Source organism: Colius striatus, chromosome 5, assembly GCF_028858725.1.
Source record: "Colius striatus isolate bColStr4 chromosome 5, bColStr4.1.hap1, whole genome shotgun sequence".
NCBI lineage: Eukaryota > Metazoa > Chordata > Aves > Coliiformes > Coliidae > Colius > Colius striatus.
The window spans coordinates 53917030-53944075 of record NC_084763.1 but is presented as its reverse complement, the minus strand read 5'-3'; the positions used below and the strand labels follow the sequence as shown (position 1 = coordinate 53944075).

General features: G+C 38.7%; 1 protein-coding gene across 5 annotated transcripts in view; it reads left to right on the top strand.

Moving 5' to 3' along the window:
- CACNB2 (calcium voltage-gated channel auxiliary subunit beta 2) overlaps positions 1–27046 on the top strand; it is a 238891-nt gene that overhangs the window by 171284 nt on the left and 40561 nt on the right. For all 5 annotated transcript variants that reach the window (XM_061997377.1, XM_061997376.1, XM_061997379.1 and 2 more), the window contains 2 exons: positions 21394–21516; positions 25715–25851. In XM_061997377.1, coding sequence (XP_061853361.1) covers positions 21394–21516; positions 25715–25851 — 260 coding nt within the window. The remainder of the gene's footprint in view (positions 1–21393; positions 21517–25714; positions 25852–27046) is intronic.

Here is a 27046-nt window from a genome sequence, read left to right as displayed (position 1 = left end):
ATTTAAAAGAGAAGGTGTGTAAGTCACAGTTCTCTTAGTATAATGTCAAGATATTGTCATACAGGTCAGTTTAGAGAATACCCATTAGCCTGCACCTCAAAGACTCCAGTTACTTGTGAATCTTCTCTCTTTCCTCTGTATGCAAAGAAAAGGGAGGTGATTTCTAAGCCATGGAAGATTTTAGTTGTTTTCTTCATAGACATTGCCCGGTTGGAGAAATGCCAAGTCTGATTTAACATGGGAGTTTACTTTCCTGGCCTTTTAGCCTTTTTATTCTTGACACTGGGTACAAGTTGTATTGTGATGAAAGGTCAGACATCGATAGCTTTGCCTTAATTCACCCAGTGATATATGCATAAGATGAAAGAAAACATGTCAACAAATGTATGACAATGTGATCTATTAAGAGAGACCCTTTATCATTTGAAAAACAAAAAAGAAAGCAAGCCCAAAAAAAGTAATATCTTCAGAGTACTTGAAACAGGTCGTGAAACGCTGATGGCAGAGAAATGACAAGGCCAGAGGGTCTAGTGGTTTGCAAGGCTATGGAATGTGGAAGCTAGCCTGCTGCTTTTACCCTTTGGTTGACCACTTTGATATGGTGAACAAAAAGGTCAAAGATTTCATGTTGCTTGCTCCTTCCCTCGTCTGGGAACAGTTGTGTCCCTTTTCTTGGCTTGATCAGCAGTAATCTCCTGACCTCATGAGGCATTTTCCCAGGAATTAAAAGTCCCCTCCCTCTGTTCCCTGCCCTCCTGCATCCCATGGGATGGTGCTTCTCTCAGCAGTCTGACTAAATATCCCCTTCTGAGAAGAAGGATGTGTCTTCCAAGATCTTTTCCACTGGGATAGCAGGATTTTCCCTTTCCAGAGAGGAAACAATAATTATTATAGAGGATCTGCCAAGTGCTTGTGTCTTCTATGCTTTTAAAGGCTCTAAGCTTTTCCTAAGCCTCTCAAGGGTTACTGGGTCAGCTACAGCTTCTGCTTCCTGCGGAATTCATTGGTTGGTTTCAATGCTAATGGTTCAAATCCCATATAACATCCTGAGCTGGTGAAAGGCAGCATGCTCTTTGCTGATTGTTTGTAACAGAACAAAGGTTGCTTGAAAGAACACAGCTTCTTCATAGAATGTGTTGTCATTCGTTACCTTTTGTGGAGTTAATATTAAACTTAATTTGATATTTACAATAAGAAATGTAGTTTGTAGATCTCAGATTCTTTTTCATACTGAATTTCTCTTTGTTGAGATTGTCATGTTACTGTGCTATCATCAAACAAAGGAGTTCCCCAGCACTACAATTGAACATTCTTTCACTGTGATTTTGACTTTTGATTGATTGCAAAGGGGCCTTTAATTACACTGTTTACCCTTTCTGTACCTGCTTACCTATCATCACAGAACTTGAAGTGGTGTGTATAGACTTCTACTCGGTCTATCAAATATGTGTGAAAGACTGAAAACTTACTGGGTGTAGAAGTCACCCAGGGTGCAAAGGTGTGAGATGGCTGCATGGGTGAAGCACCAGAGCACAGTCACACACAGCCTCTGAGTATGATGCCATGAGCCTCGTTCCCTTGGGCACCGTGAGTAAAAGTCTGAGACTCTTTTCCTTTTATCTGCCAATTTCCCATAAATCCAGCGCTTCTAAATGTCTGAAGCGAAGAAAAATACATTCTCAATACAAAGCCAATATCCTGGTTTTCTTTCTGAATTCAGAAAAGGCTAATTTGATCCTGTGCAGGAAAAAAAAATACTGGTGCTGGTAAATCAGAAATGGTCGAGCTTCAGGGGATTTGTGAGAACATTGAGTTACGTGGTCAGAACATATTATACCAAGCTGGACTGAAAAACAGGGGAAATAGAATTGTTACCTCAAATTTAACCTCCATTTATAGCTTTTGCTTTTGACTTGTTACATAAAGAAAAGGAATCAATTTACAATTATAACTGATGAGGAAAGTTACATGATATTTTTGTACCTCCAATCACAGAAGAGCAAACAGCTGGAAAAGATAGGATTTATACCGCTAATTTATTAGTAGTTTTATACGACAATAACAACACAAAGCCAAGTAGACAGATAGCATGGCAGATTTGCTGCCTGACCCACAGCTGCTTCTGGCCTTGGGAGCATTGCAAGGGCTACACTTGCCAGGATGCAGTCTTTTCAAGCCCACCTGACGACAGTGCTGCAGCCAGCAAGGGTGGAGGTCATGGCAAAAATGTCTGAGGTCAGGCAACTGTCCATCAAAACGCCTCAGCTACTTTGGTAGCTGCATTTCATTGTTACACTGAGTTCCTTAAGACTCTTGTCGTTTTTGAGGTTTTTCTTCCTCTCCATGACCCCTGGGTCTAACACAAACACATTTTAGCAACATCTGCCAAGATACATAGAGCAACCAGAGAAAAGTTTTGCACTTATGACTTTCCTTTAATGCTTGGCACAGTATTGAAGGTGGTGGTGGGGAATTACAGAGGGAAAAGGAGGAGAGGGAATGACTTTTGAAATATATTTAGAGCAATAAGCTCTAAAAGTCTTTGCTGACTGCACTGCATTTGCCAGTGGGGGATATCTCTGTAGTAACCACATCAGAGGTAGAGCTAAAAAACAGATCTATCACTACTTCTACTAATTTTCTCTGTGAGCAATGCCATGATGCAGGGTAGTACAAGCTCACATGATGAGACTGCTTCCCATAGCCCAGCAAGCTTGGTGTTCTGCTGCTCAAAGACAAGTGACAGAACATATCCCATAAATTTCTCTCCTAACATGCTCTTTCACAGCGTAAGCTGTCTCAGTCTTCTTTGCTTTTCTATTCATTTATTTTTTCCTCTGTGACAGTTTTATAAGTCCTTGGGGCATTTTAAATGCCACATTCCTGGTGGGTGTAAAAAGCTTTGGATCAGCAGGTTCCCTGACACTTCCCTGTCTGGCCTAGGGAGGCCAAGACGTGATTACCTGACCCTCCTATGTTAATTTCTCTGCAGAAGAGAATACTGAAACAAAATGCATTCTGGAGTATCAGCTTCTTCATATCTCTTGTCCTTTTCCCTGTCTATTTCTTGCAGATGTGGGTGTTGAAATCACCGTGCCATCTGGTGGCTTTAGGACAGGGACTACCTGGGAATAGTAGGTACCCAGTGCTTTTCTTTCTGTGCCTTAGGTTTTTTGGGTTGACCCTGGGGACAGGGCTGGATACTGATGTTAAATTCTTGAAAGTGTTCTTTAAGTTCAGCAGTCCAGCATGTTTGTCTATTTTTCTGGTTCCTCTGAGGTCCCATCTACTGATCTACTTCCCACTGTCTTGGTGATTTCTCACAGATACACCTGCTACCATTGTGGTAGGCTTTGTGTTTGTCTTCCCCACAAACACAGGGAGCCCCTTTAACTGTGAGGGATCAAAGAGGGCTTTATGGTTCACTTTCCCACACTTTCTGTATCTTGATAAATTGCTACCTGACCTGACCTACTACAGAGTGATATTTTCTCTCTGTCGATTGCTCTCTTCATGTCCCTGGAGGGAACTGATTCTTCAGTATTAATTTAACCCACTTCCTTGCAGGGTTGGGGATCTTGGCCTGTGCTTGCCATGAAGGCAAGTATCCTCCCCATACCTGTCAGCCTGTGTGGCAGCTTCTCATATGGGACAGGGTGCCATCCTTTACCTATAGTTCACCTCACCACTCGAGGTTAATGTGCTACTTCTCCAAGCAGAAAAGATGCCCAGGTGCTTCTACATTTTCTTCTTGGTTTTTTGTTTTTTTTCCTAGATATTCTCCAAGTTACCTCTTAACAGTTTTATTTGCCTAAAAGCACTCTGGGGCTGTTTCAGCACAGGCAGAAGTACTTTCTGGTGTGAACTCTGGAAATATGTTTAAATATATAGAGAGCTTTTTATTTGACTGTTGAGGCAGCACATCACCATTTCTCTCTACTCAGTTTCATGCAGTGGGAAAATTTTTCATACATTAAAGTGTTGGTAGTAAATACGTTTTGTATCTGGGAAGCAACCTAGTGCCATTGGGGGCATCCAGAACCCTTACATGGGATCCCTTCTTTTCTGTATCTTCTCTTCAAGCTGCCATACCACCCACTGACAGCACTTAGGTCTGTCGGTGAAGTCATTTATAGCATCTCCTAATTTGGGTTGTCTGGAAGGTGTTTGACCTGTGTGCTGTTTTAATTCTCCTCAGAAGATGATGTACCACATTCACTACCTGAGATACCTGAGTTGCAGCTCCTTCCATCTCTCATGTCCTACAGCTGCCTCCTCTGCAGTTAACAGATCACCATCTGAGCAGTTGCAGTGGATAGACCTCAGTCAGCTGTTCCTGTAGGAGCAATCTGCCTGCACACAAGGGCTTCTTTCCTTTTGGGTGACTCAGATCCTTTGCCATGGTCTTCTCTTATCCCTCTTACCACAGTGACAGAAACAAACCAGAAAGACATTTAATGCTGAAATCTGAGCCTGAAGTCTGCTCAAAGCTTCCTAAACTACTTAAAACTAGAGCAAGAAACCTCATGGAACCAAGAAAACTCAAAGTGAGAAAACCAACTTCTGCCCTGCCTAGGGTTGGTCTTTTCCTTAAGGCTAGTTTTTTGAGCAGCAATTTAGTCACTTTTTCTCTTGAAACAAACTCCACCTTGGCTCTTTTAGGTTACAAGAACAAAAAAACCCTTCTGTTTTCTTCTGCTCTAGGTCTGGTCTTTTTTATGCTTCTGTCTCTGCCTGCATATTGCCACAGTGAGCTGTGTATGCTTTGATGATTTTATGAATTTTAATATATGGTACTTTGATGCCACATCAATAAATACATGAGAAATTTATGGAGTACTAGAAAAGGATCATTAACTAACCCAATATATATGCATGTCAAGCCTGTCTGTTTGGCAACAAAATGTAGGTAAAAAATAGTTGGTTAGAAATGTCTCTGCTCATAGAAAATGAGATATGCAAGAGAGAAGAACTTAGCTGTGCTGGTGACTCCTATGAAATCCAGCGTGAGTTTGACCAAGTGGAAGCAGTGAAACAGAGAGTGTTGGAGTGTTTTGTGAGTGTTAAGTTCTACAGTCCATCACCTGCTGGCTGATGGCATTTTTCTCTTTGTGGGTTTTTTTTCCCCTTGTTCTTTTTTTCTTTTTTTAGTATTTAAGTAGTGTTAAATGATCACACTTCTGACATAATAGCTGGCAAAGACTCGAGATAAAGCCTTAAATTAAATGTGCTTAATAAGATTGACATATATTGGGTTTTAAAATACCCTTATGTAAATGGGAAGGAATTCACACAGTAAAATAAAATTAAGACTGACAGGGATTTCAAGGCGTTCCCAAAAAGTCTTTTTTCAACATCAGCTCAGGATGAGTTACACCTAAGCAGTTCCTTATTGACATTTGTGTAACTTATTCTTAAAACCTCTGGTAGTTAGAAATAAGTAATATTTCTATGTTCTCTCTGCACTTTCTCCCCCCTCTAATTATCAATGCTGTTGCTACACAGCCATTTCTCTTCTTTCTACACCCTCTTCAAGTGCTGTGCATGAGATAGTGCAGCCCCAGCCTCTCTGAAATCCCTGTGGACGGATTGTTTTGGGGCTTGTGGGCTGTATTCTTGCCTGGTCACCTTCCATAGGACGTTGAAGATTCACAGAATCACAGAATGGTAGGAGTTGGAAGGGACCTCTAAAGGTGATCTAACCAACCCTCCCTCTAAAGCAGGTCCACCTAGATCAGGTCACGCAGGAACATGTGCAGGTGGGTTTTGAAGACCTCCAGGCAAGGAGACTCCACAGCCTTGCTGGGCAGCTCGATCCAGTGCTCTGTCACCCTCACAGTTCACACATGTTTGATAGTTCATTCTAATTGTGATCCAGTCATTAAATCCTGCCATTAGGACAACTGTTGAGTCAATTAAACATTTCTTCCATACAGAGTTGATGAATACTGTCTCTGGTGCATCTGCAACTTTCCTGATTGAATTGTCTGGTTTTCAATTGGTTCATTCTTCAGTTTAGAGAGACAGTTCTGAAGTCTTGCTGCTTTCTTCCACAGTTGTTCTAGCTTCTCTGAGTTCAGTATCATTTCTAAATTTAAGGAGGACATTCTATATTACGTCATCCAGGTAGTTAATGGAAATATCGAATAGTAATGGACAAGGAAACAAAGCTGCAGAAAATCAATTAATCCATATTTGATAGCAACTTCCCATTTAACTATTCCAATCCATTGGGTAGTCCTCTTATTTCAGAGACTTATTAGAGAAGCAAAGCTCAGCATGAGTCAGTCAGAGAGAGGATTCTTTGCTGTTTGGGTATTCTGCTGTAGAAAGAAGTTAGGGCTGTGAGACACATTTTGTTATAGATGGTTTCTTTTCAATTTTCTGCTTTTTCTGCATTAGTGTTTTATATTTATGGCTTTCTAGAAACTGAAGTTAACTCAACTACTCTTCCATTTGTCACAATCCTTTTTCCTTACTTGCTGTGGTCAGATTGCCAGAGCAAAATATGCTATAGCTGGAATTTTATTAAACTTCTGTCTGACTCGTGCTTTTTTTTCTCTACTGTCAACTTTTACTCCTTCTTCATCAGGGTGTTCTTGTTGGGGTTTTTTTGGTTAATTGGTTGATTTGTATCTTGGGATTTTTTTTCCCCTTTAAATATGCAGTTGTTGTGGCTTAACCTCAGGCAACAACTAAGCCCCATGCAGCCACTCACTCAGCCCTGCTCCTCAACCCCATGGAGTGAGGAGGAGAAATGGACAAAACGGTGCAACTCGAGGGTTGAGATAAGAACTAACATGAAATAAATGATAGTAGCAATAATAATTTATGAATAATTGAAATGAAAATTATTATTAGAGTAAGAGAGGGGAAAAAACCCCAAGGATAACTTCCCCCAAACTTCCAAGCGCTGCACAATGCGACCGCACACGGCCTCTGCTCCTGCCACTTGTCGTACTGCTGCATCTTGCCCACCCCCTGACCATTTCCATCTACGTTGAGGAGGAAAATTTCTGAAACCAAGTTGACAGTAATAGTGAACTCTTCTTGATCTGTTTTTTACTATGAATATGCATTAAAAGCAGGAGGAAAAAGATCTTTTCTTTTGCTAACCAAGTGTAGTGATTTTTGTGACGCTATTTGTTGGTTCTGCTCTGTTCATATTCATTTCCCTTCAGTATTCTTTCCAGAGTTTCAGGTTATGTACTTTCTGTCTTTTTTCATATAGGTTAGTTTGTGCTTGTGCCCTTAATATGATTTCACTGAGGACCTGTCACTTTCCTGAACTAATTTTTTCTGTAAGAACTGCTTCCCAGGGGACACAGTTATACTTGAGATTACACTGAAAGTACATTGAAATCTGCCTTCCCGAGACCACTGCATTCATTCTTTTGTAATCACTCTTTCCATATTGTTGGTGAGTTTTTCTGTTTCATGAGCACTTGTGTCTTTCTACTTCCATCTTTTTAAAGTTTCTAGCAATTGCTTAGAAGCAAACCTAGAAAAGCTCCTTTTATTGTTTTCCCCACTTGTGGTTTCCAGTATGTTCAAATGCGTTACCCTTCTGCTTTGCTTGTAAATGTCTTCATAGTTTAAAAATGCCATTAAGACTATGACCTATGTTTATATAATCTGTAATTATTCAAATAAAAACCATATCATCTTCACCAGGCTTGATTGCTTATAACATATCTCTTCTGTTGGCTTTTATTCTTGACTTTATCCTTAAATCAGAGACTGTCAGAAGTCTCTCTTGCAGTGAAATTAGTTACGCTACGCAATATCTTTCTTTTGCAGGTAATGCTGTCATCTTCATATAAATTCTAAGTATACAAATTAGGATTTCTCTTTTTGTGCAGTAGACTTCCAGTTCCTTTCAGTTAGTATGTTGGTGAGAACGCAAAGTGACAACAAGAAAAAATGGTGTAAATTGTTTAGTGATATGTAAACAGATGAGTTAGCTGTCTTCAGTTTTTAACAAATGAAAGGGTGCTGATTAATTAGGTACACAATCTGTGTTGTGTCATGTGAAACTAACCTTTATAAACCCATCATATTGTGCACTATATTGAGTAAGTGCTATTTTACTGTGAATATTTTAAAACTGAAGCTCACGCTGTATGAAAGGGATACAAAAAATACAAAGCTTCATAAAGTTCCTGCTTTCTGTATATTTATTAATTTTAAGTAGTTTTTATTCTCATTGTGCAGAAAAGGACTCATTTTAGATGAAAAACAGTAAAACCTGCTTTTCTCTTCCAATGTCTGGCTAAAAAAGTGAACGAAGCCAGAAAAACAAGTGCTATAATTCTTGAATTTGATACCAGTAAGCCAATTTAAAAAGTTGTTCACAGTAGCAAAGAGGAGCATTTCTTTGGGATAAAGTTCAAATAGAAGCCAAGATTAAAATATATTATTTAAATAATGCCTGCTGATTTTATTTTGTCTCTCCATATCTTGTAGACAGGTTTTGTTCACAGAAATAGAACATTTTAACAGCGTTGAAACTTAATATTCTACTTTCATGCTTCACTTTGGTCTCTTTTAAGTAAATATGGAAATATGACTATTAATAAAATTAATTAAAATGTTAAAAATAAATAAAGAGCAGAATTCTTCCATCTGTTTCCCTGTATCACCCAAATCACTTTGTGCACTTGAGTTTTGCCATAGCAGCCATTTACAATCTTCTAGTCATCTACTAGCAAAAAATGATTTCAGTCATACATTTTATATCATTTTTATATCCTTTTGATTTTTTTTAAGATTTTGATACTAGAGGAAAGAATTTTTCAGTTGTTCTTTTACAAACTTTAAAGTATGCAGAGATTTTAATTGCTCATTAGCAAACCCATATTTGTTGTCCACTTTGCACTGCATGTAAATGGCATTGATGCACAAAGGATGTTGAGGTGCACTTACATGCACAAAGCTGTATTGTCAGATCCAATTGATAACATAACATCAGTTCTTCATAGTGAAAGGTACTTTGGGGGAAAAATAAGAAAAAATTGAGGGGGAGAAAGAGAGGTAAAAGAGGTAAGGGGAGACTTGCCATTGGCCAACTGGAGAAAGAGATGTTTTGGTCCCCTGATGAGCATCCTTGTCCTCCTCTAGGTTTTCTCCCATCTCCCAGTATGTGTCAATGAGAAAGAAGGTAAATGTTGGGTTCCTCTAAGCCCTATAAAATAAAGGGCAAGATAATTTGGGAATTGGAAGGGAGAATGACTGATTCTCATTTCTATGGCAGATGCTTCCCAGGAGAACCGCTTGCAAAAGCAGGTGAAGGCATGTAAAACCTGTGTAACGTTGAGCATGTAGATGACACCTGCTTGTAAATAAGGTGCTAGTATGTGTAATACCTGTTGTCTGTGGCTAAAACAACTCTGTGCAGACAGGCACCTGTATCATTCAAGGGCATTGTCCTGCTCAGATTGATTCCCTGGTAAGACTGGGCTGCTCCACTTACTCTGGTTCAGCCTAAAGAACTACATCCCTGCATACCCATAAAAAATTTATTCCACTGAGGTGACGAAAGTAGAGTAAATGAAAAATATCTAGAAACCCAAATTAGAATTCTTACTGCTACTTTGCATTTTTATGCTATGCCTCTTTTTCTTACAAAGAGAAAATTACAGTTCTGTGTCATTTTATTTCATGCTTTTGTAATAACTTTTGCTACATCCAACCTGGAATTAAACCTTAGCAGTTCTATGGCTATAATAAGAGTAAGGTTTATTGCCAGCTAGTGTTTCATCTGCTGGCTAGATGACTAGCTGTGCACCAGCTGTATAATATATTCTGTAAGGATATCATCGTCACAGCACTTCACTCTTGCATCTCATACACCCACCAGAAAACCTGTTTTATCTTGTGCTCTGAGGAAGGAATCCAAATGAGATGCCTTAAGGAAAAGTAAATAAGAATACCAGGAAACATTAAAGAGAAATCATTTCATTTCAAGCACGTTACTGTGAGTGTTTTTGGACAGGAGTGGGATGAGAACTGTCAGAAATCCATAGGCCTTGATTCTGAGCTGCTCTTTGGACAAAGAATGGCTCAAAGCTTGGCTTTTAGCCGCTCTTATGTTGTTTTCTTCCCTGCATGATTCTGCCTGGTTCCTGCCTTATGTCAGAGAAGGCCCAATGCTGCTCTAACTTAATTCTAAATCTTTGGAGGGTTTTTCTGGCAAAAAGGGATCTCCAGAATATATGGGCAAGGTCGAGAGTCTTCCTATAACAGGACAGAAGAACTGCAGTGCAACAGCAGCTCTGCTGGCACTAAACCTCCCGGGAGCTCTTCCATGCAAAGAGAAGGGGAAGAGGTATGTGCTCAGGGGTCTCTGAGATATGCACAGCCACAGTGATGGCCTGGCTGAGGAATCAAGAAGGGTATTTTTGCCTGAAGGGCAAAAGGAGTATTATAATAGATGAAGTCAGTGATGTAGAATGTCTTCTTGTCATTCTGTGCAAATTAAGATGTTTAGCCTAAGATTTTCAAAGCTTCATTTCAGCTTCAAGTAAACTTTATTTAAGAAAAAAAAAATCAGATAAAACCATGTTTCTGATTAGCTTTCTTTACATAGCTCCAGTCCTCAGGCCTCTCAGTTCTTCTGCTTTCAGGAACTATTTAAGAGCACAGTCAAAAGTGTGCCTCAACTCTAGTGCTATTTGTCTCACAGAATGTTAAACCATTTGCAGTCTGTTAATCCCGTGAGTGAAGTCGCAACAAGTTTTTGGTAGTGAATATAAAGTTTTCAGTCATGCTGATGGTGTATGAAAATGTCAGCGTGACAGTAGAAATGGATTGCTTAAGGGGTCTTTTTGTTGTTTGTTTTATTTACAAAACTGCACACTCACACATAAATAAATAAATAACCAAACTAAATGTATGGTATCAGGTGCTCCAAAGCTAGAAAAGGAAAGATGCAAAGTGATTTGTGCTAGCTTAACTCTCCTGTTCAGGCGTATAATGCTTTACTCTTGATTGTATTGTCCTATTATAAGTAGTTATTTAACAAGTAGTTAATTATTTTGTTTAGCCTTTCTTGTTCTCTTCTTTATATTGTCCCAGTATTCTGTTTATTGCATATTAAGAAGGGAGAAGTGTTTAGTAATCTAATGGTTTCCTTTTTTTGTGGTGCCTTGTGCAGAAGCTGTCTGAATGTTGTGTGAGCATTGATTTGGCCTCATGGTGTTGCAACTGGGCTGCTAAGTCAAAGGTTGGGATTGAAACTTTCCATTAATATTGAGTGATGAATTTAAGAAGCTTCCTATCCGTAACACTGAGTAGTGAGTAGGATTTGGTAGGGCTGGATAACTAGGGATCAGTGCTTTGGTTCCCTGCCTGGAGGATAGAGAGAGGCAAAAGGTGATTCATGCCATTTTAAAACAGACAGATCATCTCTTAGAGACTGCTTCCCTTTCTCTTTTGAACTGGGTGAGCCCTACTCTTTGATGACAGAAGTGAATCTGTTGCAGGAGTATAGGATACTATACAGAGTTCCTTGCATTTCATACATTCTTCATCTGTTGCAAGGAGAGAATGTTCCTTCACGCCAGGAAGATACAGTACTGAAGTGAGGGAGAATACACAATTATGAAGTTTATAGGTGTAACATAAGACTGTACATAGTAATGGCTAAATTCCCCAAAGTTAAAGGTACCTCCATTTTCACTTTCCCTAAGTCTGTGATTTTTAACTTCAAACTTTAATAATTGTACTTTTAGCACAGTTTTAAATGGATGTGCTATGTACTATAATTTCTGTAATCTGTATCTAGGTTGTCAGGGAGACTTGCAGTGGACATTCCATTTAAATTTGTGCATGAGAAGTATCTGAGATAGTACAAGACCTGTAGAAACAATAGGTACTCAGTTGAAGAGCAGGGTAGCATAAGCTATGGCCATAAAATATTAGTCAGCTGCAGTGTTTACCATGCCCTGACATAACTTCTCAGTTTTTGTTCAGCATTTTCATTGAGCTAATATAACCTTTGAAATTTTAAACTCTTAAAATATCAGCCTTGGAACATATATTTATATAACACCAACAGATAGAGCAATCTAACTCCAAAATGTATGTTTCTAATAAAGGAAGAATTTTTTCAGCATAGTTTCTTAAAAAACACATGCTTAACATATTATGTGAGAGTGCAATACTTGAACAGCATTACCCTTCGGCTTTAGCAGTCATGGGGACGTTATGATCAGTCTGAAATAATGAAGTGCAAAATTATTTAAATGTTAAAACTAGGAATGAAATTTGCATGCATAATATTGAATTAAAAAGTGTTTCCAATGATACAGCTTTTTTTTTTTAGGAGCTTCTGATAATAGTCTCTGAATTTTTAACCAACCGCTGCATGGTTGATTTATTTAGTGTTTACTTTAGCTTGCTCTGTCACAAATTTATGCTTTTCCTGGGGAAATGTTCCTTGTGAATAGCCTGAAAATGTTGCTGCAGATCTTTTCTCTCTGTGAACCTCAATTTGGCCAAAAATCTAAGATCTACTAAAGTGCTGTCTCATAAGCTTAAAATGTCTCATAAGCATAAAATGTCCTCGCTTGTAACGTGGGAAAAAAAGAACTTTAAATCCCAGCACAGTATTTTTTATTGCGAACGACAGTTTTCAACTGCTGGCTTTTGCTGCCAGAATAAGCATGTTTTCAGTAAGCACAAACAGACTTCTTCAGCTGTGCCTGTTTCCAGTTGTTTCTGTTAACTCCCCAAGTGGGTGGTACCGAAGAGCCACCTTTCTGGCACATTTCCATGCAGACAACACACAGCCACCGACGAGTTTTGGCGTTATGCTCTAATAAAAAAAAGAGACCCCACTCATATGAGAAAGCTCTGTGTGCGTCACTAAAGCTATTTCAGTCTTTGCTGCCTCCTGAGCTGAATGTAAACTGACATCGGTGACTCTCCATTCAAACACAATTTCGTAAAAGGAAGTAGGAAGCATGACTTTCAAGCTGTGTGTGAAGATGAGCTAAAATAGTAACAAAAGTATCTAGAGAGTATGAAAGGACAAAAAAAGAAATCTCTTAAGCCTGCCTATTGGTAAGAAGAAATGAATCTGCCAGACCCTTTTGTGCAGGCTGGATGGGTTAAATTTTCCTTCTTTAACGTTGGGAGCAGGCATTGCTGTAGGATGGATACCAGAGAACTGGATGGATTCAGATATTTCCTCAGTGAACTTCACCAATGGGCCTCAATCCTAAGGAAAATCATGCTTAAGCTTTAATAGCCCAGTGTCCATGCAGTGGCACTTCCAGCCTGATTAAAGACCAAGAGAGTTGGGGAGTTGTGTAATGGGCGCGTCTCCTTGCTGGCAGCTCCTGCAGGAGGAGGCACCCAAGTGTCAGGCCCTGGAGAGCAGCAGTTGTGATGTTTCCTAGGCAAGAATTTGGTGAGCCAGCCCTTTGGTAAGGTAGCAGAGCAAGCACTCTGGTAATGGCTAGACATAGTTCACGTTGCCCTCATTTTGGAAATGAGACAGTGAAATCTACTCTGTCACTGAGAAATTATTTGAACTGAGTCAGTCATGAAGTTTGGCTCCAGAACTACATGTCTGGCTGACTACTTCTCTCCTAGATCTCTCAGGAGAGCTCATCTCATTATATCATTGTTGTACTCAGGCTACTGCTTCTTAACTACAATTTTATTGTGTTTCATTCTCCCACTGTACTTTTGGGTTTTAGCTGCTTCACTTTGTTGGAAGTGCTGAGTACAGGAAGGCACTAATCCAAGGCTTGAGCCTGAGGCGTTAGCTGGTTGTGAGGGCACTGCTAGCTGCTGTAGGAATATAAACCAACTTCTATCTTAACTTGAAATAATAGTATATGACACAGACACACACACAGAGACAGACTCTCCCCCACCCTAGTGCTTTAAAAAGAACTCTTTCTAAACCACTTAAAACTAGAACTAGAACTGGTGATTTCTGTTTTCAGTAATACTTCATTTTCCTTGTAATGGAGTATAAACCCAGTATTTGTTGTCAGTTATAGATTTTTATGTCACTCACTCATAGGTATACAAGTGAATCATAGTTCCTGTGTAGTGTTTTACAATGAGGGTGGTCAAATACGGGAGCTGGATGCACAGAGAGATCCTGGTGTTTGTCCTTGGAGGTGCTGAAGACTCACCTGTACACAGCCCTGAGCAGTCTCTGATCAGACCTGCTTTGGGCAGGGGTTGGATCTAGGTGAAACCAGAGGCTGCTTCCAACCTCAGTTATTCTGTGGTTCTGTGTTGCTACCAGACTTGTTTCATATGTACACCTATACCAATAAGAGAAGGCCTAAGCTTTGCTGGCAAGTCATATTGTTGATCCCTACATTTAGTGACAGCAGGTATACTCTTTCTATTGGGACATCCATGAATTGTCATTGCTTCCTTAGCAATGAGATGGCTGAGCAGATGCTACTGTTCGAGACTGGACAATTACTTTTCTGTAATGAGGCTCCAGCAATAATCAGCATTTAGGACATAAATCTCCTGTGAATTGTTTGTGTACTCAAGTGCCTTTAATTTTTGTTTCTTGTGTAGCAGATGTATAAATCAGTGCACAAATATAAAATAGGAAAGTTATTTCCATAGAGTCATATTCTTGAGCTGCATTTGTGACTGTATATTCCATAACATTGCAAGCTTTTTTGAAATAATCACAAAAGTCATGTAATATATCTAGCTTTTGAAATGCTTTTGCTTTATATGTTTGACTCTCAGTCAAGAGCAGGGCAAAATACAGTGGTATATTTAAAGTCAGCAGTTATCAGGCCATCACATTGCTATTGATCTTTGTCCTGTGTGGGTATTAATATTGCTTATGGCCCAAACACCACATACAAGGTTACTCTGTGGAAATAGTGTCAAATTTAGGTCATTGTCTGACATATTTACTGCCTGCCAAGACTATAGCATCGTCTTTCCTCAGCTGAAAAAATTGTGTGGTGTTTTAAATTTTCATGAGTGAAACCTGGTAGTGTTTCACTAGAGACTCATTATTTTCATTACCCAAGAGAAAAATAATTCCTTGCTTTCAGGATAGGGTTACAGGCATCTGTGAAATGTGGATATGATGAAGGACATATAGCATTATGTAGAAATAGTGAGGGAGAAGACTTACTTGGAGACAAGTTTTCTGCTTTAACACAGATGCCAACTTCGACAAGCACTTTGGGACAAGATAACTGAAGTAATTTTCTCAGTTCTTGACTTAGCTGGCATCACCTTTGTAGAATCATAGAATCATAGGGGTTGGAACTTTTTGTGTTCCAGCTTCATCTCATCACCCCTTGTCCTGTTGCTAGCTACTATAAAAAAAAGGGATGTCCCAACCTCCTGACACCCACCCTTTAGATATTTATAAATGTTAATAAGATCTCCTCTCAGTCTCCTCTTCTCCAGACTAAACAGCCCCAGTTCCCACAGCCTTTCCTCATATGAAAGATGTTCCAGTCCCAGATGCATTCTGATTAGCATTCTGGTTTCATTTAAACTGATGTAAATTCCCTCTAATGTGGGAATGATGTAATAGAGTGAGTAATGAGATCAGAGACCCTAGGTCCTCATCATCTACTGCTGAAGAAAGTAAAGGCAGCCTTAAGCCTTGCTGGTATTTCTGTAGCCCTAGAGTCATTGCTTCACATAGGACAGCCTCAGGTGTAAATGAAAATGGTTTGGAGAATGCTCTGATCTGGTTTTCTACATTCTGATAGTGGATAGGGAATAGAGATACCTTGATTATTAAGCAACATTTCCAAAATTAGTAGCCATGAGGGAGATGACCTGTTATGTGAGCAAATTCTGTGTCAGAAAATTTGCCTCCTTGGCTGGGATCCCCAGGCGCTGCATCCACTGGGTTTATGGCACAGCATAAAAGAATCTGAAATGAGTTATAAGAAAAAAAGGGTCCTGTCATGTTTTAAGTGCCTTACTAGGAAATAGATTGTATTATTCTACTCCGTTATTGGGTGAAATATTTCTTGAATACAAATCCAAGCAAGCAGGTGCAAACTCATTTAAACTGATGAATTGGCTGAGACAGATAGGATGTGCAAATGTTCTTTAAGCGGTGAATACAAGTTAGTCATAAAACAAGAGTGAGGGAATAGGAGTAACAGTATAATAATATTGTAAATAGTATTGATGTATTAGTGAGGGTTAGCATGAAGATGTGTCAAGTGGATGTAACTTATGGTCCAAAAAGAAATGAGATCAAGATGGAAAAAAGAGAAAATTAAGTCTCGTCTTCCCAGTCTCACTTTATGTCTGTTACCGGGAGTGTACAAGCAGAGTTCATTCAGTGGTTGGTGAATAAGGTTTCTTTTATTTAGGTTCCAAATTTTAAATCAAAAGCTGAAGCTGATTCATAAGGAATTCCACTCCAGAGTGTGTTCCCTGCTGCCCTAGAGGTACAGATGGGGTCATGTTCATGTTCTAGGTATTGTTCTCCTTGTGGATTATTGTCTCTGTTGAATGTTGTATTTTTACTGAGGAAAAAAGAAAACAAAGTGGAAATGTTCATTCTGAAGATGAGTGATCTTTCTCAGGCCACACTGTTTCTTTTCAGAGCGTAAAAATATTACACTGCTTAACATCTGGGGGCATCTGTCCTTGTAGTCTAGTCCACGGATTAACCGAGTGCTGAACATTTACATGGAGATTTACAGAACAAACAGCAAGTGCTCAACTGTTTTGACTCAGTCTAGTTTTAGAACAGTAGAATATGTAGGCAAACACTAGATACATTTAAAAATATACATATGCATATGTAAAAAAAATAATTCTTTTACATAAGGTTCTAGTTATGTAACAACTGGATTTATGTTTTTACTTCCAGACAATGTAGTTCAAGAAAAGAAAAAGTAGTTAGTGTGACGTTCTCTGAATGTTCAGAATGATTTATTTATGTAAAAAGGCTGCCATTTAATTTTTATAAATTAGTTTAAAATATTCAATTTCGTTTAAAATATTCAATTAGAAGAATTATTGTAGTTCTAATCCCATGGTAATTCAATCTCCCTTTCTACCAGTATAACAAGCATCTAAAATGGAACATATAATTTCTATGAGTGTCTGTAGCTCAGTGTTCTGCTTTGCTTTTCTACTCAGTTTCACCTTAATTTTTTGATAGCAGAAGATGAGAGAGGATTTTTTTGCCCGCTGCTTATTTTTCATGTGAGGATAGTTCTAGAGTAGTTTCTACTTTTCTGTTTTTCTTGGGCAGTCGGGTGTTCCCCTCTAACACAGAATTTTAGATCACTTCTTAGAAGTGTGTCAAGGACATGAACTTGCTGAAGATGTCTTTTTGTTGTAATACAGCAGAGATTTTACAGTCTAGTCAGCCTAAAATCTCTCATTTGCTGATACTATCAGGAGTGAGTCCCAATACTCTGTTAAGCATTCTTTTGTTTTCCCTAGAGGATATAGCAAATGTGAGAATGAATAAGCAAGCATATTATCACCCCATCAGTGTTTGGCAAAGATTGTTCTTTAGTATTTCTATTATTGTTCTGAGATGCATTTCTACAGTAACAGTTTACCATGCTTTACAGAAATATCATTCATAATTAATGATTTATTCCATGTTGTATTATTTAATGGTGAATATTTAAGACATTTGATAATCTGATGCTTATTCATACCTGTATTTTCAGTACTTAAACTAGTAATAATGTAGAAAGCTTCGACTTTGTCAGTTCATAACCTTAAATTCAGAAAAGTTGTGGGGTTTTGTATGGGTATTGAAGCCCAGTAATTTCTGTTACCTATTGCTTTTAAAGAAGAAGTAAGATATCACTGAATTCAGTGCCTGTGTGACTACTTTTTTACTTTGTGGTGTACCTAGTTCTGTAATAGCTGTCTTTTATGAAGGATAGCTGAGTGCTAATAAGAACTGAGAGAGTTGTAGAGGAGTTGTCTAAGATACGAATCATAATCATATCTCAGTGCCCTTCTAACAATTTATCTTTGTAATGACAAGGTGAACTTATTAAGGGCTTACTAAGGGACACGTGTACCTAACATTTACATACCTTGTTCTCATACTGGAGTCCAGAAATTTTGATTAGGTACCTAAAGTACTTTTGCAGCACACTGGGAGAGTTCAGGGTATGAGAAAGATGTCCAACACGAGGTAATCCAACTATTGGTCTTCAATTGTGGTTTTTACATACTGGAAAACAAAGTGACTGTCATTTTCAAACATATGATGGTAGCTGATAGGAATATATAGTAAACTAAACCAATTCCCTCTTATTACACGTATTTTTCCTCTTACTAGATGAATTTGATTCACTTTTGAGTTGTGTCTGTGTAGTTCTGAAATATTATTTCTCATTTGACTTTTTTGCTGTTGCACAGTTCAGATATAATCAAGTTGTTTATATAACCTATATCTATTGAGCAACATCTCGAGCATGTTCCAACAGCAACAACATTTTCTTTGTTGAAAGAAAGTAGCCACTTTAAAAATCACTATTTATTTTGTTATTGTGTTTCACATAGTACTGTGGTTTTTTTCTTTTCAATTTTTCTAGAACAGATCTGGAAGGGCAATCAGTTATTTGCAATATTCTATTTGTGGCTAAATACCAAGAAAGCCATTGAACTCCTGGAATGTGTTATTTCAACTATATTCATAGAATCACAGAATGGTAGGGGTTGGAAGGGACCTTTAGAGATCATCTAGTCCAACCCCCCTGCAGAAGCAGGTCAACCTAGATCAGGTTGCATAGGAACATGTCCAGGTGGGTCTTGAAGACCTCCAAGGAAGGAGCCTCCACAGCCCCTCTGGGCAGCCTGTGCCAGGGCTCCCTCACTGAAACAGTGAAAGAGTTTTTTCTTATATTTAAGTGGAACGTTTTGTGTTCCAGCTTCATCCCATCACCCCTTGTCCTGTTGCTAGCTACTATAGAAAAAGGGATGTCCCAAGCTCCTGACACCCACCCTTTAGATATTTATAAATGTTAATAAGATCTCCCCTCAGTCTCCTCTTCTCCAGACTAAACAGCCCCAGTTCCCACAGCCTTTCCTCATATGAAAGATGTTCCAGTCCCCTGATCATCTTGGTGGCCCTGCACTGGACTCTCTCCAGCACTTCCCTGTCCCTCTTGAGCTGAGGAGCCCAGAACTGGACACAGGACTCCAGATGAGGCCTCACCAGGGCAGAGTAGAGGGGGAGAAGAACCTCCCTTGACCTGCTGCCCACACTCTTCTTGATACATCCCAGGCTGCCATTGGCTTCTTGGCCACGAGGGCACATTGCTGGCTCATATTTAGTTTATTATTAACCAGGACTCCCACGTCTCTCTCTGCAGAACTGCTCTTCAGCAGTTCGACCCCCAGCCTGTCCTGGTGCATGGGGTTGTTCCTTCCCCGCTGCAGGACTCTGCACTTGTCCTTGTTGAACCTCATGAGCTTCCTCTGTGCCCAACTCTCAAACCTGTTGAGATCCCACCGAATGGCAGCACAGCCTCTGGGGAATAGGCTTTCTAGTTTAAGTACCTGTTTAATGAAGTTCTGTTTTAAATGGTAGCAGTTTGAATCTTTGGAGCCCTTCTATCCAACCTTTCTTAAGATTTTCAATATTTTTCCACTAATTCTGGAAGAAAGAACAAATGGGATAAAGTCCTTTTCCAATCATTTCCTGATGATACCTTTGTACAAATACATATTTAGGTCTAGAATACCGCCTAATCATGAAGCCCTCTCCACAATCCCCTTCCAAAATGTGTTTCTGTTGAAACTGTGTGGTTTAGTTCTGGACACAGAGGCTCTCTTGACTCCATTGTTACAAAAGAACGTATTTTTTCTCCTTCTAAATTAAAAAGAGTTCCTAGAATCTGTGCTTAGATGTAAATTGTATGACTGGGGTAGTTTGTTCAAATACAGACCTATTTAAGGATTTTTTAAATCTGCTTTATTGGAACCCTGTGGTTTTTACAGAACATTAGGCCTAAATTAAGCAACAGGGAACCTTCTTTCCCTTTATTTCCAACTGTCTTTTCCAGACCAGGTGACATGATATTGTCTTTAGAATGATTTATACATCCCTCTTGTTATCATATATTTTAATGGGGCAGATTTCTGTCCTCTAGGACTGTGCAAGTTGTCAGAGTAATCTTGGGTGGAGGAGATAGGGATTTTTAGTAATCAGAAAAATACAGCATGATTTTGGGTTTTGGTTATTCAGGTTTGCTGTCATGAAATAGAAGATGCATTTTCCTATCATCTTTTTCAAGAATGAATGGAAGCAATTTCTTATGTAGGAATTTTCTGAGTTTGCTTGTCATCTCAAAAAAAACCCCCCATATTTTTAGCCAATTCCAACTAATAAAATTGTTGTCTAGTAGAAGTTTTAGTATATTTTTAAGTGAAAAGTTATGTCACACCTTCCTCAGTCACTCACGAGCACCTCTGAGACTCAGTTCACATCTTTAGAAGTATTTTACCAGGTGTAACATATAGGGACTTCAGACTAGACCGTAAGAGCAGTGTGGAGGATTTTTGGGTAGGCTAAAAGTTTACCCTGGGATGGAAAATTGTGGGTCTTTGGACTGTGTGGATCCCAGGTATACTGTGTTTTATCCTCTGTCAGGAGAGCAAGTTGAAGGTGTGGTTTAGCATAGACTAAAACAGAGTTAAAGTTGGTCTTCTGTATTCTGGTTGCACCTCTGAGAGGAGGAAAGCCCTCTAGAGCTATAGACTGGTGTGAGCTGGTTGGCAACTTTTACTACCTGCTTAACCATACCTATGCAGAAGGCTGTTCAGCACCAGTGGGACTTGGAAGGAGAAGCTGTGCAGGAGGCTGGAGGGTGGCTGTGGGGCCAGGGAGGCCACTGATTCTTCCTGCAACTGCTCCTTCAAAATAAAACTTGATAAAATCCTGCAACTGATACCAGCTACTAGTATAGATTGTAGTATGAACTGTGGGAAACAGCAAATCTCTGTTGTTTGGTAACAACCTAATGAACTGAGAGCACATTTCTGCATTCTCAGAATGGCTCCATGGTGACGTGTCTTGCTTCTCCTGATTCATGATTTCCCTGAAGACTACCTGGGGCTGGCTCCCTCATAGCTCTGTGCAAGCATGACAGCAGAACTGAAGGCTGACCATACCGTATGGATGGCCACATTTTCTGATTTGACTTATCCCAAATGAGTTCAGAGAACTAGTAGGTAGAAAAAGTCCTATATTTTATCAAATGTGTTGATAAGGTAAGTAAACATGATGCTTCTTGTTTTACATGAATGATTTGAGAGTTCTCTGTAACTTTTGTGGTTTTAAAAAGAAAACTTAGAGAAATCATCCTCTGTGTGTATGTTTATACGGATACATGTGTTTGAGAGGGAAATCTTCATGCTTTTTATGTTTTTCAGACAAAACCTGTTGCGTTTGCAGTGCGGACAAATGTTGGGTACAGTGCAGCCCACGATGATGATGTTCCAGTCCCAGGCATGGCCATCTCATTTGAAGCTAAAGATTTTCTTCATGTTAAAGAAGTAAGTAGAACTAGAGGAGTAAGTGAACGTCTCTTTAAGGGCCTATTTCTTAATGTTAAGATAACACTTCACCTTCCTAAAGCACTATAAAATGTTATAGAAACAAGGTAACTCTATATAAGGAACTGAATGGTCTTTGGAATTCTATTCTGATAAAATCAATGGCACAAATAATTGATAAAGTTTGGAGAGCAAGTGCTTTTCTTCTCTAGTATAAATGACTTATTTAGAGTTCTGTAAGAATCTACATCTGCATATTCAATGATACAGTATTACCATTGTAGTAGAATCATAGAATGGTAGGGGTTGGAAGGGACTTTTAGAGATCATCTAGTGCAATGCCCCTGCAGAAGCAGCTCAACCTAGATCAGATAGCATAGGAACATGTCCAAGCGGGTCTTGAAGACTGAGGATTATTTGTAATTCAGCAGCCAAGGGTTAATTCTCTTTTTATTTGTGTGACTGAATCTCAGTGAACCCCAGAATCCTCAGTTTTCCTTTTTTTTTTCCCACTGAAGTTACTTCCCTGGCAGAGACAATATTTAGTTAACAGTTACAGACTGAAGTGATGTTTCAAGTTGCATATAGCAACTGTCAAAAGAGGCATTTTGCATTTGCTACATTGGTTTTCTTTTCCTGTAGTTTGGCTTTGAAAATATTCAATTTATGCAAACACCTAAAGTAATTTTCTCTCTGTTCCTTTCAAGATGATCCAAAGCAAATAACTTGGTTACTTTCCCATACAGGCCTTCCTTAGCAGCCTGCTGCTGCTTTCTAAATGATTCCCTCATTTTATGAGATTTTCCATTCTGCTGGCACGAGTGCTTTGCAAAAGCATTCCTAGTACACAGGTAGAAATACCAGGTGGGCAGACACTAAGGAAACACAAGAAATGGATGTTTTAGTGCCTTTGTATCGATGACTGGTGGTCATCATTTTACATATACATTAAATGCACAAAAAAGGGATCATTTGGATCCAGACTGTGTGTAGTGAAGGCAATAGGTTTTGTTGGATGATGACGTGTATGATTTGTCTTGTGGCAAAGGGAGAAATGAGCAGGCACAGAGTCCTGGCTAAATAAAAGCATCAGCATTCTTTGGTGAGTGTGAATGCACTGGAAAATGCATCTCAGTGTGGTTGGTTTAATGAATTTGTATAGTTATCTATTCTGCCTGCATTTCAAATGAGCTAGTAAGCTCAGAATTCATATCAAATGTTTCTCCTGTTTCTGTATGAACCAGAAACACAGCCTTAGCGGATTTTCTGTTAAAATGTATTGTTTTTTCTTCACAACGCAACTTAGACTTGGGTGCAAATATTCATGAAAGAAAATGAAGAAGAAATGGTTTCCTAAACTTTTCCAGTTCTCCAGAAATGCCTTGAATGGAGACCTAGCTCAGCTCACTTGTATTGTCTGTGGCTGCATATAGCACTGAGGAATGCAAAAATAGATAGAACAGACACACTGAGCTTAATTGCCTTTAAAAATACCTGGTGTAGCCTCCAAGCAGTGAAGGGAAAATGACTGTCCAGCAGCACTAGGCCAGAGCTGGGTTGTGGAAGGGACTCTGCACCTGGGCCAGGTGCACCACTGGGGATGGAGAAGTGGGAAGGAGTCAAACTTGACCTTGGACTTTTTAATCCTGCGTTTGGCAGAGGCTATTTTGTCTGGACATGTTGAACCTCTTCAAGAGGGTACCTCAAGCAGCACCCCTTCCCTACATGGCTACATCCCCCCCTTCCATCTGCCCTGGCTGTGCCTCCACAGCTCTATATCCCACCAGTTAATGATCCTTTGGTAATTGTGGTGCTCCCTATAGTTAATACTGGGAGAGTGGAAACACCCAAACTTTATTTATGCAGATGGAAAGCAAGCAAACATATTTGACTTTGACAAAATACTGTGTTTCATTGGTATTTTATACCTAATTGATGGCTAGAAATAAAGAAATCTAAGTTAATCTCTGGGAGCTTGCCTGTGTAGTAATGTCACATTGGATCAATGCCATCCTCTTGTCTGGAAGGAGTGTTGTCCAATTTGTGCTGCTGGGAAGGCTCAAACAAGAAAACCCTCAGTTCAAAGTGTACAAAGGAAATGATGGAAAGTACTGCAGTGATTGAGAATGAGGGAAATTTATTTTCATTATTAGGTTACATTCATTAAAACTTAGTAAATATAAAGATGAAGAATTCCTTCCTTTGTGAAGAAACATGTGCTGCATCCTCGTCACTCCTGAATCTTTTGAGGCTTTCATGTATGGCCGTAATCCTGCTTTGCATTTGATTCACATTTGTGTTTCCTTTGGGACTGCAAGCACAGGTGAATCACTCACTGCAGACAGCACCTTGAGAACTGGACACCTCACTACCAACATTTTTGCCATTGCTTTTTAAAATTAGAAAGCATTATGTGTGGTATAATGTACTTGTAAAAGTATTTGATCATCCTTTTCATATACTAACACAGCATTTAGCTTTGAGACTTTGCAGGAGTGAATTCCACATGTTGAGAAAAAATTCCTATGGATTTCTTCTTTCTATCAATTATCATGAAATTAATGTTGTTGCACAATGTTCTGTTGTGCTGTAGGACAGCAGAAGAAAGTAATGGCATTTCAGATATTAATTTAATGGTGTTTTTCAATTATCCATCTCCTCCTTTTAACAAGTTATTGATAATACTTCTACAGACTTCATGTATACCATAGAGCAGATCCATATAATGGCAACCTCCATTGGATTGATTTCTATAGTCTTCCCCCACCTCTGTTATCTTACAACATACTTTAAATGCACGTGCATATCTTCATCTAGCATTTTGCAATGAAAGGTTATGATTTTAATAATGTTTCAGTCTAATAAGTCTCTGAGAAATTGCTATTTCAGATTAGCTCCCTATTAAATGTTAGTACTTTTACTCATAAAGCAATCTCATTAGATGAGTGTTAAAGATCCATTTGTCTTTTTTCAGCTTAGAAGTGTGGGTTTTTTACTCTTTATTATAGCTCAGTATCTCAAAGTTAGTTTCAAGCAGCACAACATTTCTGTAGTAGCCAAAATGAAAGGTAATACTGCGATTTAGGTTTATAGTTAGATCCACCAACAATTCATGGTGAATTTAGTTCCTTTTTATCAAAGACTACACATTTTAAATGTTTTACTCCTAACTGTACTCATGTTAAAACTACTTATTAAATAATTAAGCATGGACTCTGTTATCTACATTCATACCTTCAGTTTCAAGAAGGGAACTTCTTTTCCCATTCAGATGTTTTCTTACAGTTTCGTAAATAATCTAAATTATCCAAAATACATATTTGATGGTAGTTTCTGCCATGGAACTCCTAGAGTATTGCTTACGAAGCCTTACATAAGAGTGACCTTTTCGCATCCAAAAATGTTGTATAAATAATAAAGGAGAAAGAAAATAGTTCTGCTCTACGGACTGCTGCAAAACAAACCAACCAACCCTCTATGTGTATATGAATCAATACTATTAGTCATTATCTCATATTTCATACAGCCAAAATTTAGTTAATTGGATTATCTTGTGCATTTTTATAATTGGGAGGTGTTTTAGTTATCCAAAGATATCCATTCTGTGTGGATCTATCATAGAGTGTTTAAGATGCAGATCACCTGAGCTGAGTGCAGTAGAGCAAATATAAGCAGCACAATGTACTCGGTTCTTAGTGGGTCCAGAGAAGCAGGGGAGTTTGAGAGTTAGTGGGTTTTTTTTAATGTTAAATACAGAACTGAATATAATGGAATAAGAAAAATAGATTGTTACAGAGCTGTAAAAAAACCAGTGTGTAGGAGCAGGTCAGAAGAAATATCTGATGGTCCACCAAAGAGAAACATCAAGGGAGAACAAAAGCAGTTCTGGTGTATGAGGGGAAAAGACTGTGAAGCAGAAAAAAAAATGAAGATGTTGGAAATAACAGCCATGGAGAATCATGAAGTCTGTGAAGGAATATTTCTGCCTAAGTACTGTAGCACTTTAATAATTTACAAGGTATAATTATTTTAATGTATCTCTGAATATTACCACAGTTCTTCATTGGCATAGTACAGTGATTAACTGCAGGGAAGAATTACATAAAATGGCTTAGCTGCAAATTAAAAATAATAACTCAAATAGAGTAATTTCTTAGTACATTACTTTTTCTTTTAACCTTCTTTTTTTTATCTGTAGAAATTTAATAATGACTGGTGGATAGGACGGTTGGTAAAAGAAGGCTGTGAAATAGGATTCATACCAAGCCCAGTCAAACTAGAAAACATGAGGCTGCAGCATGAACAAAAGGCAAAACAAGGAAAATTCTACTCCAGGTAATAACAAAGAATCATTACAAATAGTAGCATTGACTGTGACACAACTTAAAAGTTGATGCTGTGTATGCTATAGTTCTGTTTCATTGTTGTAATTGGCAGCTACAGACATTTTGAATCACTGAAGGAAGTAATATTTATGTATATAACTGATATCATTGCCATTTGATAGAGCAAGTAGGTATTTAGATTGGTGGTCTGTGGTGTCCTACAATAGATATTATTCCATTTATTGATCTCACCCAATTCTTTAGCATATGTAACTTGCTTTCATGATCTTGCAGTTCCTAAACACTTTTAAAGCCGATTTCAGAAATGACAGAAAATGTTAAGATGAATTTATGTGTAAGCTGGAGCCAGTTCCTCCTAGTTGGCTCTCAGGGAAGAAATGTTTTGTTCATGTCAAATTCATTGCCAACAAATACAGCTTTTAAGAGTACTGCATTTTATGATGGAAGTTTCATGTCCAGTCATTTGTTGACTCTGATTGCAGCCATTATTACATAAAAATAAAGATTCAATATCTGAATGTATTGAACAATACTGCAAGATAGTAATAACGTCATCTTTACTGTAGAATTCTTCATTAAACATTATTAACATTAAGAGTAGTAAACAGATGGAAGGAAAAACTACTTGTTTCCCTCTGGGTATATAAGAAATAAGTACTTATAGTATGTCTGAGTGGGACGGACCTGAGTTTGAGAAAACAACTGGGAAACATTTGAGAAGCCAGAAAGGCTTTCTCACCTCCATAGCAAAGGCAGCAGTGTTTTAAGATCATGTCTACATGCTCAGGGGAGCCCAGGATGCTGCAGTGCCCAGCTGCATTCACCAGCTCAAAAATGCTTTTCTTATGATTGTGCTGTCCTCAGCAGGAGGATTCCAGGTCCCTTATTCCTTTTATGATGCTTCTGATACAGCCAAGTCAGACACAGTTGTTTGTTATTGGTCCCTCTCTAAAGTGTAAAGGCTTCCATTCTCCAGAAGTTTGCACTGGCAGTAGCATTGTCCTACACCACAAGTGCATTTACTTACTGTGTATTCATATTTTAACATGGAGAACGTAGAAACTGGTACTATCACATTAATTATTTGAAGAGTGAAATAGCCTCTCTTACGTTCTTTTCCCAGCTTGGTTAGGTTTTCACAAAGCAGAACCTGACAAAACCCTACACTGCTTTATGTTTCTGTG